Source organism: Gobio gobio (assembly GCF_949357685.1).
Source record: "Gobio gobio genome assembly, chromosome: 18".
In the NCBI taxonomy this organism is placed as follows: Eukaryota; Metazoa; Chordata; class Actinopteri; order Cypriniformes; family Gobionidae; genus Gobio; species Gobio gobio.
The window spans coordinates 27,839,286-27,858,484 of NC_137111.1; the positions used below are offsets into that span (position 1 = coordinate 27,839,286).

A 19,199-nucleotide genomic window follows, 5' to 3' on the forward strand; every position below is an offset into this window, starting at 1 on the left:
GGTGGCATCAATAAGAAGACAGCTGAGGAGAAATGATGACATTGCGCTACAGGTGAATTCATCTATTCATGCTAATTCGGGCTCCGCGCGTCCTACTACAATGCCAGTGTAAATAAGGGGGGAAAACAAGAAGGCGACATTTTTTTGACCTGACTGTGAGTTTTTGACTTGGCGTCCTCACCCGAATACGATGAAACAACACTGCCTGACAGCAGTCGAGAGGGAGGAAATGCGCGCACAACGAAGGACTGCAAGGTAAAGCAGGAAAAGTTGGTCCGCGCGCCGAGGCTTCACTATTCAAGGAGTGCTGGACAAGCCAATGTGCGAGGACTTTTTGTGGAAGAAAAGCACAGTGTAGAAGAGCGTTAGAGTCTTTTGCTTAAACCGACCAAAGTGTGGATCATGGCTACGGAGGAATCGGGTGGCTTGGCGCAAACCGCCGCCGTTAAACTATCAGAGATGGGGGAAAGAACTAAACAGTTAGGAACTGCGATCCAAGACCCGGAGCGACAAAGAAGGATTATCCTAGTCATCGTATGTGTGGCACTTTTGCTAGACAATATGCTTTACATGGTCATCGTGCCAATTGTGCCAGATTACTTAGCGCGCTTAGAGAGCGAATCAGAGAAGGCGCATGTAAAGAGTAATTCTTCAATCAACAGCACGCAAAACGAGAACTTCGACTTGCAGATCGGCGTGCTTTTTGCCTCAAAAGCCATCCTGCAGCTCATGGTCAATCCTTTGACCGGAACTTTCATAGACCGAGTCGGCTATGACATCCCACTTTTAATTGGACTCAGTATCATGTTTGTCTCGACGTGCATTTTTGCCTTTGCAGAGAACTACGCGACTCTGTTCGTCGCGCGCAGTCTGCAAGGGCTCGGCTCGGCGTTCGCAGACACTTCAGGGATTGCCATGATAGCAGACAAGTACACGGAGGAGCCAGAGAGAAGTCGCGCGCTGGGCATTGCCCTCGCGTTCATCTCGTTCGGAAGCCTGGCGGCGCCCCCGTTCGGAGGGGTACTCTACGAGTTCGCGGGCAAACGCGTCCCGTTCATTGTGCTCGCCTGTATATGTTTGGCAGATGGTATACTATGCCTGACTGTCCTCAAGCCCTTTTCCAGTAGGACTAGAGAGAATATGCCGATTGGCACCCCAATTTACACACTAATGATTGATCCCTACATAGCAGTTGTGGCAGGAGCTTTGACCACATGTAACATCCCCCTTGCTTTTCTGGAGCCCACCATTGCTAACTGGATGGAGGAGACCATGGATTCATCCCAGTGGGAGATTGGGCTCACCTGGCTACCTGCCTTTTTCCCTCACATATTAGGCGTTTACCTCACTGTCAAGCTGGCAGCACAGTATCCACACTTGCAGTGGTTTTATGGGGCACTTGGCATGGTTATCATTGGTGCCAGCTCCTGTATTGTGCCGGCTTGCAAAAACTTTGAGCAATTGATAATCCCCCTGTGTGGCATTTGTTTCGGCATTGCACTGGTTGACACAGCTTTATTACCCACACTTGCTTTTCTCGTAGATGTCCGTCACGTGTCTGTGTATGGTAGTGTATACGCTATCGCAGACATCTCCTACTGTGTTGCCTACGCGCTGGGCCCCATCGTGGCCGGTAAAATAGTGCACGATCTAGGTTTTGTGCAACTTAATCTGGGCATGGGTCTGGCGAACGTACTTTACGCACCGGCCCTGCTTTTCCTGCGCAACGTGTGCTTCATGAAACCATCTCACTCTGAGAGAAACATGTTACTGGAGGAGGGAGCCACGGGTCTGTACGACACGATCAGAATGGAGGAACGCCAAAGAAAGAAGCACGGCTACAGTTCATCCGGTAACTGTGTGCCCATCGACGAGAACGGGACATTTGCTGGACAATCAAAGTCATTCTCTGAAGAAGAGACGTCTGAGCTAGAATACATATAGTCCGAGTCGTCTGTCCTAGTCATCTGTTACAATCCTATTTAAAACCTCTGCTGAATATAAATGTTTTTCATTCACTCATTTACATGTTACTCATTGTCCGGAGCAAAACTATTGGTTAACGGCATACAATCTTAAAATGATTTACTGAATTTACTGAAATGATGAGATCAATATTTTTTTTCTCCAATACAAGAAATGTAAAAAATAATAATAATAATTAAAAAACATTAATTGTATAGTATTCCGCTGTATTAAGTTGTATTCAGGGATATAAATATGGTGCAAACATATTAAACATGAAGACGCGTGTGTACGTATTAAATGGGCCTTCGTTGAAGTTATTCCGCCGAATTTGTGCTGTTACAAATAATATGCAAAATTTCACCTGACACCTTCACAGAAAAAAAAAATGATGGAACTGGTGTGAATCCTGCCTTTTCAGTGTCTGTTTCAAGTATTAAATGTTTAGGGTGTATTTCTGGAATGCGTTACTGTATATTATGGAATAGCCTATACTGGTGTACATATGTGCATATCAAATGTACATAATTAAAAGAAAATCTGTGACGCCGTGTGTCTGTGACTCCTTTCATATAGCATTGCATCTACACGTCCAGATTTACATATCTACATCGACATTTGAGTTAATTTCGTTTTGGTTTACATTTTTCTTACAAAAGACAATGATTTATTAGTGACAGTTAGAAAACCTAAATAAAGGTAGTCTATACATTTGCGTTTATTTTTTCAAAGAGCAAAAAACGAAAAAGAAACGAAAATAGCCTATAGGTTACATATGCTGACATAACACGCATGAACAGGACATTATTATAAATAGCTATTACACTAAATATAGGCTATAATGAAAAGGCTGTTTAAAAAAAAAAAAACTCTCTTTTCATTCTTTCCACCCCCAAAATTGATTCATAAATATAAAGAGACTAACCAAAATATACATTTAATTGGGGGGAAATGTACACGAGGCCTTTTGCAAAACAGAAGTAAATCGAACCAATTTATTTAAAAGAAGAAGAAAAAATAATTGCTTGTGGTGCAAGATGGTCTATAATAAGACTTCCCACTTTTCGTTTTAATTAAATTATCGAGCGCGTTCGCGTACGGACATTTTTTCTTCTGCCAGAATTGGAAAGGTGGTCATAAATTTCGTTCAAGGACTTAACTTAAAGCAAGCATGAGGTGGGCTGGCAGATGCGGCATCGAGCGAATGGAGTTTAGTGGGAGGAGTCTGGGAAAGGTACCGCTCCTTCAGCATCTTTCCTAAGGAGCATCCTAAGAGGCTCCCGACTTGCAATGAATGGGATGCAAGTATGTCGCCTGAAACAAGTTAACATACACCATCAACGGCACTTTCCTCTTAATAAAACACGTCGGGACTATGAATCTGGATGAACCATTTGAGACACCCGGGGACTCGACAAAGAGTAAGACATTTTGGTGAGTGTTTTTTTTTTTTAATTGACACTTTTGAGAATGTAGAAGAACGTTTATTTTTTTATATAGGCTTACAGCCTCCTCCGCAAACAAGGACCAAATGGAGCTATAAAAAATACTTTACTTTCATTTACATCCATGAGGAAAATCTGGATTATTAATATTAAAATTCAAATTAATGTTGAATACTTTAAGTCTTGTCTAACTGATGTGGCGGATGAAAAAACCCAGATGGCACGGTTTATGGATAGTTATATTTATGATTATAAAATTGAAAACTACTTGCAACACAAGCTTTCTCTCATACCTGTATATCTGTTCCAGAGGGAACTGGGAAAAGTGTCAGTGGATTTTCATCTTTCTTCATTGAATTATTTAACTTTGAGGATGCCGGTTTTGAAAAGGGAACAAGCAAGAGACACGGGAGATCCAAGTGTAAGCAAAACACTAATATATCTCTATGTAAAAATGTTTGCATTGTCTTTCAAACATTCTCTTTTAACAATGATTACAAACAGCCATGGAAATCTACAATGTGATAATACGGTGCTGCATATTATGATGATCATATTGTTTTATAGATGCCAATACAGCAGAAGTGATCTTGTTGTACACAGGGCAAAATGATTTACTTGTCAGGGATCACTTGGAGCATGAAAGATTTACTAGGAACCTATCAAGGCTAATTAGACAAGCTTAAGAAAAAACACCTTAAGATCAAGAACACAGATGCTACTTAAGCAGAAGCTGTCCAAATGATCGAATTGCAATAAAGCTCTGATCATGATCTCAAATTAGGGCCTTCCGAAGCTCCCATTGCCGCCTTTGAAGCAAACACTGGACATGTACCTGAAGTGCATGAGTCACCTCATACCGGAGGAGCAGTTCCGAAAGACAAAGGCTATTGTAGAGAAATTTGGAGCACCTGGTGGGATGGGAGAATTTCTTCAGAAAAAGTTACTGGAGAGAAGTGATCATAAGGCCAATTGGGTAAGGACTGCACTAAACTTTGCTGTAAACAATGTGTGCAGGCACATTCTAAATATTGTTTAAAAGTTATTGATTTGCTCATACGCTCTCTTGATCATTGTCTTAGGTGTATGACTACTGGCTCGAAGACATGTATTTGAGCAACAGATTAGCATTACCTGTCAACTCCAGTCCTGTTATGGTCTTTCCTAAGCAGAACTTCAAGGGTCAAAGTGACGTCCTCAGGTAAAGGACAGGCCATTTTTATTCCTATAAACTGAGATGACAATGAACCCACTGCATGTCTTCATTGATAACAGTTGATTTCACCCTCATTAATCCCGTCTCCGGCGTGTTGCCTCCGATCTTTCGAATATTGCACTTTAATAATTGTTTCATCAATACGTCATCCTCAATAAACCCGTCTCTGGCATGATGACTCCAATATTTCAATTATTCCTATTTAATAATTGTTTAATCGACACATCATCCTCAATAAACCCGTCTCCGGCATGTTGCCTCCGATCTTTCGAATATTCCGATCTATTATGACCTCTGACCTGTAAAGTTGCCAGAATAATAATCATCCGCTCTTTGTTAATTGGCCAGAGGAGAACTGGCACCCCGACTGAGCCTGGTTTCTCCCAAGGTTTATTTTTCTCAATTAGGTCACCTATTGGGGTTTTGGTTTCCTTGCCACTGTTGCCTTTTGCTTGGCTTGCTCAGTTGGGGACAATACATTTTTCAACTAAATATTCAAATAAATCTAATTATTAAACTAAATTAACCATATAAACTAAATTACTGATCTAATTACTAATCTAATGCCCACATTGTCACTATAGGATAATTGAAATGAGCTAGATGACATCACCGTTTTCTCCGGAATGGCTATACGGCTGGAAAAAATTCTGTTGCATTATTTTCCTGTTCAACACTGTAAAGCTGCTTTGATAAAATCTGCATTGTTAAAAGCGTTATATAAATAAAGTAGACTTGACTATTTAAATGGAAATGCAATGTCAACATAAGCTAAGGATACTGTATAGGCATTAGGATTGTGCAAAGCTGTCAGGTCTGTAACCTGCACAATCTCATCATCCAACTGTGTAGTTCCATATGGCTGTGTAATTGAGGTGCTCATTAACTCAAATTTGATTTCTCATTCAGCATAGTTTAATCTACAGATTAGTAAGTGTGTAAACCAAATGTACCTTCCACCCTTACTTGATGTTGATTTCAGTCCTAAAATGGAAGACAGACACATTTTGAACATTTCTATTTTAGGCTTAAGAATACGTTTCCAATAGAGTGTTTCTATATTTTGTATTAAAATATATATATAATTAGTTTCATAATGGTAAGCAACAGTTTTGAATTAGTCTCTTAGAGAATATAAAATGAAACTAATGACTTAGTTAAAAGACCCAAATTGATTAAGTGCTATTTAAATAAAACAATACCATTAAATTTCTAACTGTGAATGTGCTTTATTTTATGAAATATAAGGTTTGGGGTCTGTCGGATTAAAAAAAAAAGAAATTAATACATTTATTCAGTTAGGATTCACAATATTACTGTTTTTACTGTAAAAAAAAAAAAGCAGCCTTGGTTAGAGACCTAAGAGACTTCATTACAAATAAACTGTAGTGTATTTATGAACTCTTGCATATTTTTTCTCAACAGATATGCTGCCCATCTCATTTCTGGCATATTAGAGTATAAATCGCTTATTGACGGGTAAGTTTTACTCCTTGTTTTTACATGTAATCACATTAACTTCTAGTATTGTGAACATGGATGTATGCTGCTTGTTGCAGACGTGCCCTCCCTGTAGACTACGCTCGTGGGCAGCTAGCCGGGACGCCCCTATGTATGGATCAGTACAACAAGGTCTTCACCTCCTACCGTCTGCCAGGGCCAAAAACTGACACTTTAGTGGCTCAGAAGAGTACGGTTATGCCTGAGCCCGAACATATAATAGTGGCTTGTAGGAATCAGGTAGGTATTACTTCACCTGGTACTGTTTCTTTTTGTTATATGGTTATGCTTTTCCTTCTAATTATGTTAAAGTTTGTCTAAAAAATCATAAGCAATCTGTAAGGGCAAACATTTGATGCAGTTTTCTGCCATATGTGTTTTCAGTTTTTTGTTCTAGACGTGGTGATAAACTTTCGTCGACTGAATGAAAAAGACCTTTACACTCAGCTGGAGCGAATCAGAAAGATGGCAGACATTGAAGAGGAGCGTCTGCCTTCTATCGGTCTGCTCACATCAGATGGCAGAACACAGTGGGCCGAGGCTCGCAGCGTACTGATCAAAGGTCAGACATCATTTATCCTCAGCTAGCCGAGCTGTATCGGTTACTAGACCTGCATTTTGACATCCAAATATTAAAAAAACAAAACAACTTCTGAGAGAACTGCTAAAAATTCCCCTGATAAAACAAGAAATTCTGTACAGGTTAATGGGATTCAAACATATAAAATGTAATACATCTCAATCGGGTGCAGATTCTACCAACAGGGACTCACTAGACATGATTGAACGCTGTCTGTGTCTGGTGTGTTTGGACGAGCCGTCTGGCATTGAACTGACTGATACCAACCGAGCTTCGCTGGTGCTCCATGGAGGGGGCACGGACAAAAACGGGGGCAACCGCTGGTACGACAAGCCCATGCAGGTAGAAAGCCAACAGTTGGATCTAAATTGACTAAGAAGATGAATTCTAAAATTAAATTACTGTAATGATTTCAGTTTGTGATAGGTGCAGATGGATGCTGCGGCGTTGTATGTGAACACTCCCCCTTCGAGGGAATAGTGCTCGTGCAATGTACAGAGTATCTACTGAGATACATGCAAGTCAAGTTATTGTTTTATTTATAGCAATTCATTTCAAAGTAACTCTTTGATTATTCAGAATGCACTGTTGGTCTGGCAAATTCAATGAATACATCCACTTCTAAAAGAATCTGTAATATCCTTTTGCTTATTCTCACTAGCACAGTAGTATTTGCCAAAGACTCAAAACTCTGATGAGATGACTTGAGATTTATACCCACATAGCCTGAGAATAGCAACTAGCTAGAGAAGATGCAATGTGATGGACTGTACTTGTTTCTCTCACAGGAGGGGAAGCCCTTCTAAGCTGGTGAGAGCGGCCAGCATGAGTGAGCTTCCTGCCCCCAGACGACTGCGCTGGAAATGCTCGTCAGATATCAAAACGTTCCTCACGGCCTCAGCAGATAAATTACAGAAGTAAGTCAATAAAGCAGGTGATACACCAGGGTAGCAAGTTCTAAACAATCTAATAGATACCATTCTGATAGCTTGCCATTTATTAAATACACTAGACTTTTTATACTATTAAAGCACACTCTAAAACAGGGTTTTTCAAACTGGGGTTCGGGGACATCCAGGGGTCCTCCAGGAGGTTCTAAGGGGTCCCCAGAAAAGACAAAGCTTAAATGGATAAAGTCTACCAAACATTAGTTTCATTTATAAATCGTTCTCTCCTTTCTTGCCGTATACGTACTTAACTGAATTGCATATGTTTACTTTGTATCTTTCTGGTTAGTTTTTCTCACTATAGTCCCCTTTTTTTTTGCTTTATCTTTACATACATACATACATTTATTGTGAAAGTTACTTATACAAATTATTTTTAATTGAAAATGTTCTTCTTCAGGTTTATACATCCAACATTAAAATGAAAATTAGCCCATGATTTACTCACCCTCAAGTCATCCTAGGTGTATATGACATTATTCTTTCAGACGAATAAAATCGGAATTATATTTAAAAAGTCCAGGCTAATCCAAGCTTTATAATGGCAGTAATTGTTGCTCGGTTTTTGAAGTTCAAAAAAATGCATCTGTCCGTCAAATAACGTGCTCCACACAGCTCCGGGTGATTAATAAAGGTCTTCTGAAGCGAATCGATGCGTTTGTGTAAGAAAAATATCCATATTTAAAACTTTATAAAGTAAAGTTAAGTTTCGACCGATCGCCTTCCGTATTCAATTTATGGAAAAAGTGTTGAAAGTGCCTCTGCCCATCAAAGGCTTCCGTTACCAGGTACCATCGTCAGACGTCGCGCACGCATCTTGAATTGCGAGAAGGCACTTTCAACTTTACTGGAACTTTACTTTATAAAGTTTTAAATATGGATATTTTTCTTACACAAACGCATCGATTCACTTCAGAAGGCCTTTATTAACCTCCCGCAGCCGCATGGAGCACGTTATTTGAAGGACAGATGCATTTTTTATGGACTTCAAAAACAGATCAACAGCCATTATAAAGCTTGGAAGAGCCAGGACTTTTTTTAAATAACTCAGATTTTATTCGTCTGAAAGAAGAATGTCATACACACTTAGGATGACTTAAGGGTGAGTAAATCATGGGCTAATTTTCATTTTCGGGTGAACTATCCCTTTAAGTATTGCAATTTAAGTTTGGAAACAATATGTTGCATTTATAATGTCACACTTGCTATTTATCTAACAGTTTAAATGTTTTGTTTTTTTTCATGCATAAAAAAATATAGATGGATTTTAGGAAGGGGGTCCCTCATAAAAGATTCATCATATTTGAGGGTCCTTGGCATCATAAAGTTTGAAAACCACCTCAAATGTATCATAGGCATTTAACTTCTTAACCCGCACCGGTTCGTGGACGGGGGGTTGACGGAAGTGGGGGGGTGTGTACTTTTATTTACTTTTGTTTTATACAAAATATTCAATCAACTATCACAAACTATGCATCATTTGAAAGCTAAAACACTCAAGATTCATGTTCTGAACTTGTTTTTGCAATAAATACACCAGAGAGGAAAGGGTTAAATGAAATGCTAAAGGACCGTCCATGTAAACATTAGCATAATATCAGCGTTACTCATCTTTCATCTCCTGTCGTTCAAATCAGATCGGACGAATCCAATAAACACCCGCATCCATCTCTGTGTAAGAGTCCACTCTTCAAAATGCATCCCACTTTTTAATCCAAAACAACGAAAAAATAGGGAAAAAACTAAAAATCCTCCGTTGTTTGCAAGAGAGTTTTGAGTTAGCGTGATCAATCATGTCCATTTTCAATGAAATATCGATTCTATTCCATGTCTGGCAAACTCCCCCTGCTAGAATAGCTTCTCCCACGTATTTTAAACCCTCCCCCGTCTCTCTCCTTCAATCAGAGTCTCTTCTGGGATGCATCATATAGAGGAAGTGCCTTACAGGCTTGGTGAGCTGTCAATCATTGCGCCCATGGTTTTCGTTGGATAAAGGCACTCGGTGCCCAGCCAATGCCTTTCCAACAAAGGTTTGATTGATGGACTTAGTAACCAATCAAAAGGCATTATCTTGCACAGTTTGCGTAGGTAGGCTTTGGTGAATACTGTTTGTGCGCTCGCTGCGCGTTCTCCATGGCGCAACTGCAGTGGAGCGCGCTGTCTCTCATTGACGCTTCCCATCAGCTAAATGAGTTTTTTACACTTTGTAATCTCTGTAAATAGTTGCTTTAGTTTTTCAGTAACTGTTTATCCATTATAATTAGTAGTATATTGCAGTTTATTGCAGATTTATTTGAATGAAAAACTACTCTTTACAATAGCAAATGTTCTGAAATAAATGGCCTTTTTGAAATGACGCCTAGACTTTTCTTGACATAAAAGCTCACAGAAGCTACATTACTGAGAGAATCATCCTCATATTTGAATCATGACATGATTAGACATTCAGTTTTACATTTAAGTTATTTTCAGGCTCTTAACATTAAATTATAATATTTTTTTCCCTAAGTGAAAACAATAAACAAAAAACGTGAGTCACTTACATGTATATTTACATGTATATTACTCTGTTCCCATATTACTTTGAGTTATTATGACTCTTGGGTAGCAATATTTCAAGTGTCTAGTTTAAAATAAGACCAGGTTTATGAATATAGACCATAGGGTTTAAGAGCTGCAGACATTTTCATTTGGGTATATAGTTTTCAAAGAATTCCTAAAAAATGGGGCACTTGTTAAGAGCATTTAAAAGTGATTTAGTTTATTTCACTTTTAAATAAATACAATTTAAAAAAAATAGACAAATAAAAGTGTGTAAAATACAATAAATGTTTGGCATCTTTAGGGTTTCATACATCGTACATCGTTTAAAAGTGTGGGGTCGGTAAGATGTTTAGTTTGAAAGAAATTAATGTATTTATTTAGGATGTATTCAATTGATCAAAATTGACAGAAGACATTTATAATGTTAGAAAGATTTCCATTTCAAAAACAGTAAATGCTGTTCTTTGTTTGGTGCTGTTCTATTCTATCAAAGACTCCTGAAAAAGTAGATTGTTTTCCATTAAAATGTTAAGCAGCACAACTGTTTTCTACATTGAAAATAATAAGAAATGTTTCCTGAGCACCAAACAGCATATTAAAATAATTTCAGAAGGATCATGAGACACTGAACACTGCATAATAGCTGCTAAAATGTTTGCTTTGTCCTCTCAGTAATAAATAACATTTTAAAATATAAAAAATTTGAAAACTTTAAAATTGTAATATTTTACAATATTACTGTTTTTTTTTAAAGGGGTGATGAATTGAGAAATCAACTTTCCCTTGAGTCTTTGGTATATAAAAGTTCATCTTGATATAAGAATATCCTGTAAGTTTCAGAGCTGAAAACTTCCTTGTTAGTCAAAGAATAGCTTTTATTGACACCAGGCCCAGAAATGAGAAATCTCAGAATATGTCGACCACTGACGTCATAGAATGCAGACGCGCCGACTCGTGGGGCTAAACGGGTCGCTACCGAGCAATAAACATGACGGTTCCAGCTCACGTGCGTAAGACATTGTCCGTTTGTCCGCTTCATTTCACCGCGGAATTGATTGTAAACAAGATAGAGGTTGAGACTGGATTTGCAGACATATTGAGATTAAAACACAATGCTGTGCCTTCTATATTAGATCTGACAGGAACGGTGCAACACACACTTATGTGAGTAAAACATGTTTTTTATATGTGTTAGTATTGGATTGTAACAGATCGCTTGAAATCTATTGATTACATACCTTAGCACGCGGAGAATACTCTATTTGAAGTGTTATTGCTTCATTTGTGATCATACTCGGACTTGTAACATTATGGGCCAGGGCTCGGGCTTGACTTTTTTAAAAGCCCAACGTCCCCAGGGCTATGTGTTATTCAGCCTGCTGACGGGCTATCTTAAATAGAGAAATAACATTCCTTTCTTGCTCGCACGTGTGTGTGTGTGTGTGTGTGTACGGTTTGCGGTTATATTCACTGATCGGGCAACAGCATTCCAATCAATCGCGGGTGGATGAGAGATGAATCTTTGTGTTTGTTTGATAAAGATATTTTGCGAGTCCTGTGAGCGATTCCCCAGACGCTTTCAAAACAATTTCCACATGTACTGAGAGAAGCTGAACCTCGTTAAATATGCAAATATTATCCAATCCTAGCCGTGGGCGTTTACTTCCAAGTCTTCGGTGCCCATCAAAACCGACCGTTTCTTCAGAGAGCCTCAAAACCAAGGAAGAAAATAGCCTATTACTTATTCATTATGTTTCTGAATGTAAAAACCACGTGGACGTCATAAGTTGACCTCAGACAACAGTATAAAAAAATGTCATGAGACCTTTAATGCAGCCTTGGTGAGCATACAAGACTTTCAAACTGTTCATTTCCACAGGCTTGCAAGAAATCTGGACATGAATGTCAACAAATTCACTGGTTATGGCAAAGAGTTCATCAAGAGACAGAAAATGAGCCCTGATGCTTATGTTCAAGTTGCCCTCCAGTTTGCATTTTACAGGTCAGTCTTCTCTATAATTGAAGATATTAGTGCTATAGAGTGAAAGATTTATATCTGAAGAGTTAGGTCTTTTCCTTTTGCATTCAGATGTCACGGACGTCTAGTGCCCACCTATGAAAGTGCATCAATACGCCGCTTTCAAGAGGGACGGGTTGACAACATTCGCTCCTCAACACCTGAGGCCTTAGCATTTGTGAAAGCTATGGCCAATAGCTCCAAAATCACTGTATGTAATTCAGTTTGTTTACATTGCACTTCATTCAAACTGCCCTGCATTTCATGCAAATGTCAACTCATTTGTAATCAATGCTGTGTGGATTGTCAAAACAGTAATAGCTTAGGAATTAATAATAACCCATGTCTTCCTTTATTCATATAGGATGCTGAGAAAATGGAGATGCTTAGGACTGCCATTAAAGCCCAAACCAATTATACAATTCTAGTAAGTGAAGCGGACAGCTGAATTTGCATTACACAATCTGTCAGTTAGTCATGTTTAACTGTGATTATCAAACTGTGATTGTCATACTGTCTGCTCTACAATAAAATATTGCTTTTCCACTATGTGGAAACAGGCAATCACCGGGATGGCAATAGACAATCACTTGCTGGGGCTGCGAGAAATTGCCAAGGAGCTACAACTCGAAAAGCCAGAGCTGTTTTCTGATACAACCTATGCCACCAGCATCCAGTTCATTCTCTCTACAAGCCAGGTTCACTTTGAAATAATGAGAGATAGACCTCAAATGGATTTGTGATTTATAGTGTGCATGAAATCTCTTTTGTTCAAAAATCTCTGAACCTCTTTTGTAAAAAAAAAAAAAAACGCTTGTCTTTACATAGGTTCCTACCACTGAGGAGATGTTCTGCTGCTATGGTCCAGTTGTCCCTAATGGCTACGGAGCCTGCTACAATCCTCAGACAGACCACATCATCTTCTGCATGTCAAGCTTCCGTGACAGTGCTGAGACCAGCTCAGATTTGTTTGTGAAGACTCTTGAGGGATGCCTGAAGGAAATGCAAGATCTGTGCCGAAAATGCAACACTGAAGTTAAACCAGCTGATTCCACAGAAAGGGTGGAGGGAACTCCCAAGGTAATGAAGAATGGAAGCAAGTCCTAGCAAGAAGCTGTGTTTAAATCACATGGAAGGTGCAGGAAGTAACCACTGTGACTATACAAAGAGTGAACATTTCAGGGGAAAATCATAGTCTTAAAAATATAGCAAGGCTCATAGCAAAAGAGTCAAAGTAGGCATTCCCCTTTGGGTAGTTCATATATATTGCCAAATATTACGGCCAACAAAATCAGCAATGGAGCTGTAGTCGCTTTACAATAGTACTAAGTAGATCTATTTAGGTGTCTTGCATATACAGATTAAAAAAGGAGCAGATGAAGCTCAGATTCCCAGTAGCCCCTGCCTTCAATATATGAACTAGCTGAGGTTGGACTCCAAGAATCCTACCCAGTTTTTATTCTGTCTAAGGGAAAGCTCACACTACAGGACTGTAAGACTACCTGAATTGCTGTGCTGCTCACACTAACAAGGTTTCTTGTCGATCTTTTGTCATCTTGTCATAGCAGCGTGCATACACAACACAACACTGATGAGGTGAACAAGACATTTGATCAAGAGGCAGTCCCGACCCATCCATCCATCCATCTTCTTCCGCTTATCCGGGGCCGGGTCGCGGGGGCAGCAGTCTAAGCCGAGATGCCCAGACTTCCCTCTCCCTAGACACTTCCTCTAGCTCTTCCGGGGGGACACCGAGGCGTTCCAAGGCCAGCCGGGAGACATAGTCCCTCCAGCGTGTCCTCGGTCTTCCCCGGGGCCTCCTCCCGGTTGGACATGCCCGAAACACCTTCCCGGGAAGGCGTTCAGGAGGCATCCGGAACAGATGCCCGAGCCACCTCAGCTGTCCCCTCTCGATGTGGAGGAGCAGCGGCTCTACTCCGAGTTCCTCCCGAGTGACTGAGCTCCTCACCCTATCTCTAAGGGAGCGCCCAGCCACCCTGCGGAGAAAGCTCATTTCGGCCGCCTGTATCCGGGATCTTGTCCTTTCGGTCATGACCCAAAGCTCATGACCATAGGTGAGAGTAGGAACGTAGATTGACCGGTAAATCGAGAGCTTCGCCTTACGGCTTAGCTCTTTCTTCACCACGACAGACCGGTACATCGACCGCATTACTGCAGAAGCTGCACCGATCCGTCTGTCAATCTCCCGTTCCATCCTCCCCTCACTCGTGAACAAGACCCCTAGATACTTAAACTCCTCCACTTGGGGCAGGAACTCTCCACCAACCTGGAGTGGGCAAGCCACCCTTTTCCGACTGAGGACCATGGCCTCGGATTTGGAGGTGCTGATCCCCATCCCAGCCGCTTCACACTCGGCTGCAAACCGTCCCAATGCATGCTGAAGGTCCTGGTTAGAAGGGGCCAACACGACAACGTCATCCGCAAAGAGCAGAGACGAAACCGTGTGGTCCCCAAACCTGACACCCTCCGGCCCTTGGCTGCGCCTAGAAATTCTGTCCATAAAAATTATGAACAGAACCGGCGACAAAGGGCAGCCCTGCCGGAGTCCAACATGCACCGGGAACAAGTCTGACTTACTGCCGGCAATGCGGACCAAACTCCTGCTTCGGTCATACAGGGACCGGACAGCCCTCAGCAAAGGACCCCGGACCCCATACTCCCCCAGCACCCTCCACAGGATGCCGCGAGGGACACAGTCGAATGCCTTCTCCAAATCCACAAAACAAATGTGGACTGGTTGGGCAAACTCCCATGAACCCTCCAGCACCCTGTAGAGGGTATAGAGCTGGTCCAGTGTTCCACGACCAGGACGAAAACCACACTGTTCCTCCTGAATCCGAGGTTCCACTATCGGCCGGATTCTCCTCTCCAGTACCCTGGCATAGACTTTCCCGGGGAGGCTGAGAAGTGTGATCCCCCTATAGTTGGAACACACCCTCCGGTCCCCCTTCTTAAAAAGAGGGACCACCACCCCGGTCTGCCATCCCAGAGGCACTGTCCCCGACCGCCACGCGATGCTGCAGAGGCGTGTCAGCCAAGACAGCCCCACAACATCCAGAGACTTGAGGTACTCAGGGCGGATCTCATCCACCCCCGGTGCCTTGCCACCGAGGAGTTTCTTGACCACCTCGGTGACTTCAGCCCGGGTGATGGACGAGTCCTCCTCTGAGCCCCCAGCCTCTGCTTCCTCAATGGAAGACGTGACGGCGGGATTGAGGAGATCCTCGAAGTATTCCTTCCACCGTCCGACAACATCCCCAGTCGAGGTCAACAGCCGCCCATCGCCACTGTAAACAGCGTTGGTAGGGCACTGCTTCCCCCTCCTGAGGCGCCGGACGGTTTGCCAGAATCTCTTCGAGGCCAGCCGATAGTCTTTTTCCATGGCCTCACCGAACTCCTCCCAGGCCCGAGTTTTTGCCTCCACGACCACCCGGGCTGCAGTCCGTTTAGCCTGTCGGTACCTGTCAGCTGCCTCAGGAGTCCCACAAGCCAGCCAGGCCCGATAGGACTCCTTCTTCAGCTTGACGGCATCCCTTACTTCCGGTGTCCACCACCGGGTTCGGGGATTGCCGCCTCGACAGGCACCGGAGACCTTGCGTCCACAGCTCCGAGCAGCCGCTTTGACAATGGAGGTGGAGAACATGGTCCACTCGGACTCAATATCTCCAGCCTCCCTCGGGATCCGGTCGAAGCTCTGCCGGAGGCAGGAGTTGAAGATCTCTCTGACAGGAGACTCGGCCAAACGTTCCCAGCAGACCCTCACAGTACGTTTGGGTCTACCGAGTCTATCCAGCTTCCTCCCCCGCCATCGGATCCAACTCACCACCAGGTGGTGATCAGTTGACAGCTCCGCCCCTCTCTTCACCCGAGTGTCCAAGACATACGGCCGCAGATCAGATGAAACGACCACAAAGTCGATCATTGACCTACGACCTAGGGTGTCCTGGTGCCATGTGCACTGATGGACACCCTTATGCTTGAACATGGTGTTCGTTATGGACAAACTGTAACTAGCACAGAAGTCCAATAACTGAACACCACTCGGGTTCAGATCAGGGGGGCCGTTCCTCCCAATCACGCCCCTCCAGGTTTCACTGTCATTGCCCACGTGGGCGTTGAAGTCCCCCAGTAGAACGAAGGAGTCCCCAGTCGGAGCACTTTCCAGCACCCCTCCCAGGGACACCAAGAAGGCCGGGTACTCCGCACTGCCGTTCGGCCCATAGGCACAAACGACAGTGAGAGACCTATCCCCGAACCGAAGCCGCAGGGAAACGACCCTCTCGTTCACCGGGGTAAACTCCAACACATGGCAGCAGAGCTGGGGGGCTATAAGCAAACCCACACCAGCCCGCCGCCTCTCACCATGGGCAACTCCAGAGTGGTAAACAGTCCATCCCCTCTCGAGGAGTGTGGTTCCAGAGCCCAAGCCATGCGTGGAGGTGATTCCGACTATCTCTAGTCGGAACCTCTCAACCTCACGCACAAGCTCAGGCTCTTTCCCCGCCAGCGAGGTGACATTCCATGTCCCAAGAGCCAGTTTCCGTGTCCAGGGATCGGGTCGTCTAGGCCCCCGCCCTCGACTGCTGCCCGATTCGCTTTGCACCGGCCCCTTACGGTCCCTCCCGTGAGTGGTGGGCCCACGGGAAGGTGTCCCCACGTCGCTCCTTCGGGCTGAGCCCGGCCGGACCCCGTGGGGGAAGGCCCGGCCACCAGGCGCTCGCATACGAGCCCCAACCCCAGGCCTGGCTCCAGGGTGGGGCCCCGGCTGCGCCATACCGGGCGACGTCACGGTCCTCCTTCTTTTTGTCATCATAAGGGGTTTGTGAACTGCTCTTAGTCTGACCCGTCACCTAGGACCTGTTTGCCTTGGGAGACCCTACCAGGGGCATATAGCCCCGGACAACATAGCTCCTAGGGTCATTCGGGTACTCAAACCCCTCCACCACGTTAAGGTGGCAGTCCATGGAGGAGCAGTCCCGACCAACGGAGAAAAATTTCTCTCACATAAATTCACGCGAGAAATTCACTAAAGTGATTGCGAGATTTTTCCGTTTATACCATCTGCACTGTGATTGGCTGGATTAGTTCCACTTTGTCGTTGCATTGCACACACTACAAGATCACGTGGCGATAATATCAAACAGTTTTGAAAATTACGCAGTGTCTCGGATCACGTTGCTTAATTGCTCCTATGCAACGAGCACCGATTTGGCCGCAATCCGGGGGGTTGTCCAGCCACAAGTCGTGTAGTGTGAGCTTGCCTTAAGAGTATATTATAGTTGACAATGTCAAAGGCAGCATTAAGGAGATAGTCCAACCAAACATTTTAATTCAGTAATAATCTACCCATCCTCATGTTGTTCCAAATCTGTATGACTTTCTTTCTTCTGTGGAACACAAAAGAAGATATTTTGAAGAATGTTGTTTTTGTCCAAAGCAACACTGACTTGGTGCTTGTCGTCGGAAAATTTTTTAAGTAGTTGCTTGACATTCTCAATGATGCTGCCTTTGAGATCATGTAGGTCTGCTTGTTTAGTATGCATATGAATATTGTGATATAGCCTATAGCTGTTTACAATCTATACCAGTTTTTTAATGGTCATGTCAGAGTCACCATACCTTGCGGTTAGAGATGCCGTCAAGATACAGTACTCTGAATGACGACTCTGTGGAACCGGACCAGACGCTGCTATTTCCCTTTATCTTTGTGAGTCTCACATTCATATTTCAAATTTGTTTAATGTATGTCAAATCAAAGATATATCTGTTTAAAAAAAAAACGTATATAGCAAAGTCTATTTTGGGTCTGCAGAAAACAAAATAAATGCCAGGACCAGGCATTATAATTTATATTGTATGGTATTATAGCTTTAAAGTGTGCTGTAGTTTAAGTTTTCTATCAATTGAATTCTCAATGGGCCATATTCTGAAATGCACAGTCTGAGCTCCTATAAAAACTAGCCAGTGTGCATAAATGTTTAAAGAATATCATCCATTGCGAACCAGCATGTTGCATGACCATTGTTATGTGGGTCTATTCTGTGGGATTGATTTCCAATGCAATAATAGTAACAGGGATTTTACTTTTCCAATGCAATAGCAGAAACGAATAGTTACTAGTACTGTGGCAAAAGCTTTTTTTAAAGTACAATCATCATTCTATATGTGACAATGTGCTTATATTATGTCTGAAAAAGACACTGACATGTTGCACAGTCAGTCAAAACAGTATATTAAACAAAAAAGAACAATATTTGATGTTTGTCTAATGTACACTATGTTTTTATATTGTGAAATTCCATTGAAATGTGTGTAATTTAATTTGTATATCCTGTGTTGAACCAGTCATGATAGTAATTGTAATGTAGGTCTAAAAAATTCTAATACAGTGATGCCTTGAGAAATGTATTTTAGCACTTTATAACTAGATCAAATATACTGTAGTAAATAGCATAGCTATTAAACCACTCAATCATGGTATCCTAGATTATAGAGAATACATATACTGCAAATATAGAGAAATTATAGCCTTAGTATTGGTAATAGACTATGTTAGTTGCACATCTTGACCTTATGTTGAACATAAATACATGAGGATGAGGAAACAGGAGGAATATATGAGGGAAACAGCAAACATGTGAAAGTAAAGATGTATCAGAATGTATTTTGTTAAACTAGTGGTGGAGTGCTTAAACTGTGATGTTCTTTAACTCTGAGATATTTATTTTTATAAGTTTGAGTTTTCAAAAGATAAATGGTCTATTTATCAAATATCACTGTATTCTAATGATGCCAATAAAATACTAATCAAATCCAACGATGCGTGCACTGAGTATTTCATACCACAAATGAAATCTACAGTTTATTCTAGCAGTTTTACAGCATAGAAGTGTCCTACATTTTCACATACAAACTGCAATGATTTGGGCCAAGTAGGCTACATTAAAATGTGTCATATAAAATT

General features: G+C 42.2%; 2 protein-coding genes across 2 annotated transcripts; both read left to right on the forward strand.

Moving 5' to 3' along the window:
* slc18a3a (solute carrier family 18 member 3a) lies at positions 1-2,504 on the forward strand. Its single transcript, XM_079843021.1, has one exon. It carries the CDS (start codon positions 403-405, stop codon positions 1,942-1,944), a length of 1,542 nt encoding a protein of 513 aa, XP_079699147.1. The 5' UTR covers positions 1-402; the 3' UTR covers positions 1,945-2,504.
* A 748-nt stretch (positions 2,505-3,252) lies between these two features.
* Positions 3,253-19,050, forward strand: chata (choline O-acetyltransferase a). Its single transcript, XM_079842207.1, has 16 exons — positions 3,253-3,399; positions 3,721-3,831; positions 4,195-4,386; positions 4,493-4,611; positions 6,052-6,105; positions 6,186-6,366; positions 6,511-6,688; positions 6,879-7,048; positions 7,123-7,223; positions 7,495-7,623; positions 12,077-12,199; positions 12,287-12,425; positions 12,579-12,641; positions 12,775-12,912; positions 13,043-13,837; positions 17,210-19,050. Exons 2-15 carry the CDS (start codon positions 3,784-3,786, stop codon positions 13,319-13,321), a joined length of 1,914 nt encoding a protein of 637 aa, XP_079698333.1. The 5' UTR covers positions 3,253-3,399; positions 3,721-3,783; the 3' UTR covers positions 13,322-13,837; positions 17,210-19,050.
* The last annotated feature ends 149 nt before the right edge of the window (positions 19,051-19,199 follow it).

Coding starts and splice junctions, on each gene's coding strand:
- slc18a3a (XM_079843021.1), top strand. CDS start 403: ATGGCTACGGAGGAATCGGGTGGCTTGGCGCAAACCGCCGCCGTTAAA.
- chata (XM_079842207.1), top strand. CDS start 3,784: ATGCCGGTTTTGAAAAGGGAACAAGCAAGAGACACGGGAGATCCAAGT. Junction 7,224..7,494: donor GAGTATCTACTGAGATACAT/GCAAGTCAAGTT, acceptor TTTCTCTCACAG/GAGGGGAAGCCCTTCTAAGC. Junction 7,624..12,076: donor TCAGCAGATAAATTACAGAA/GTAAGTCAATAA, acceptor TCATTTCCACAG/GCTTGCAAGAAATCTGGACA.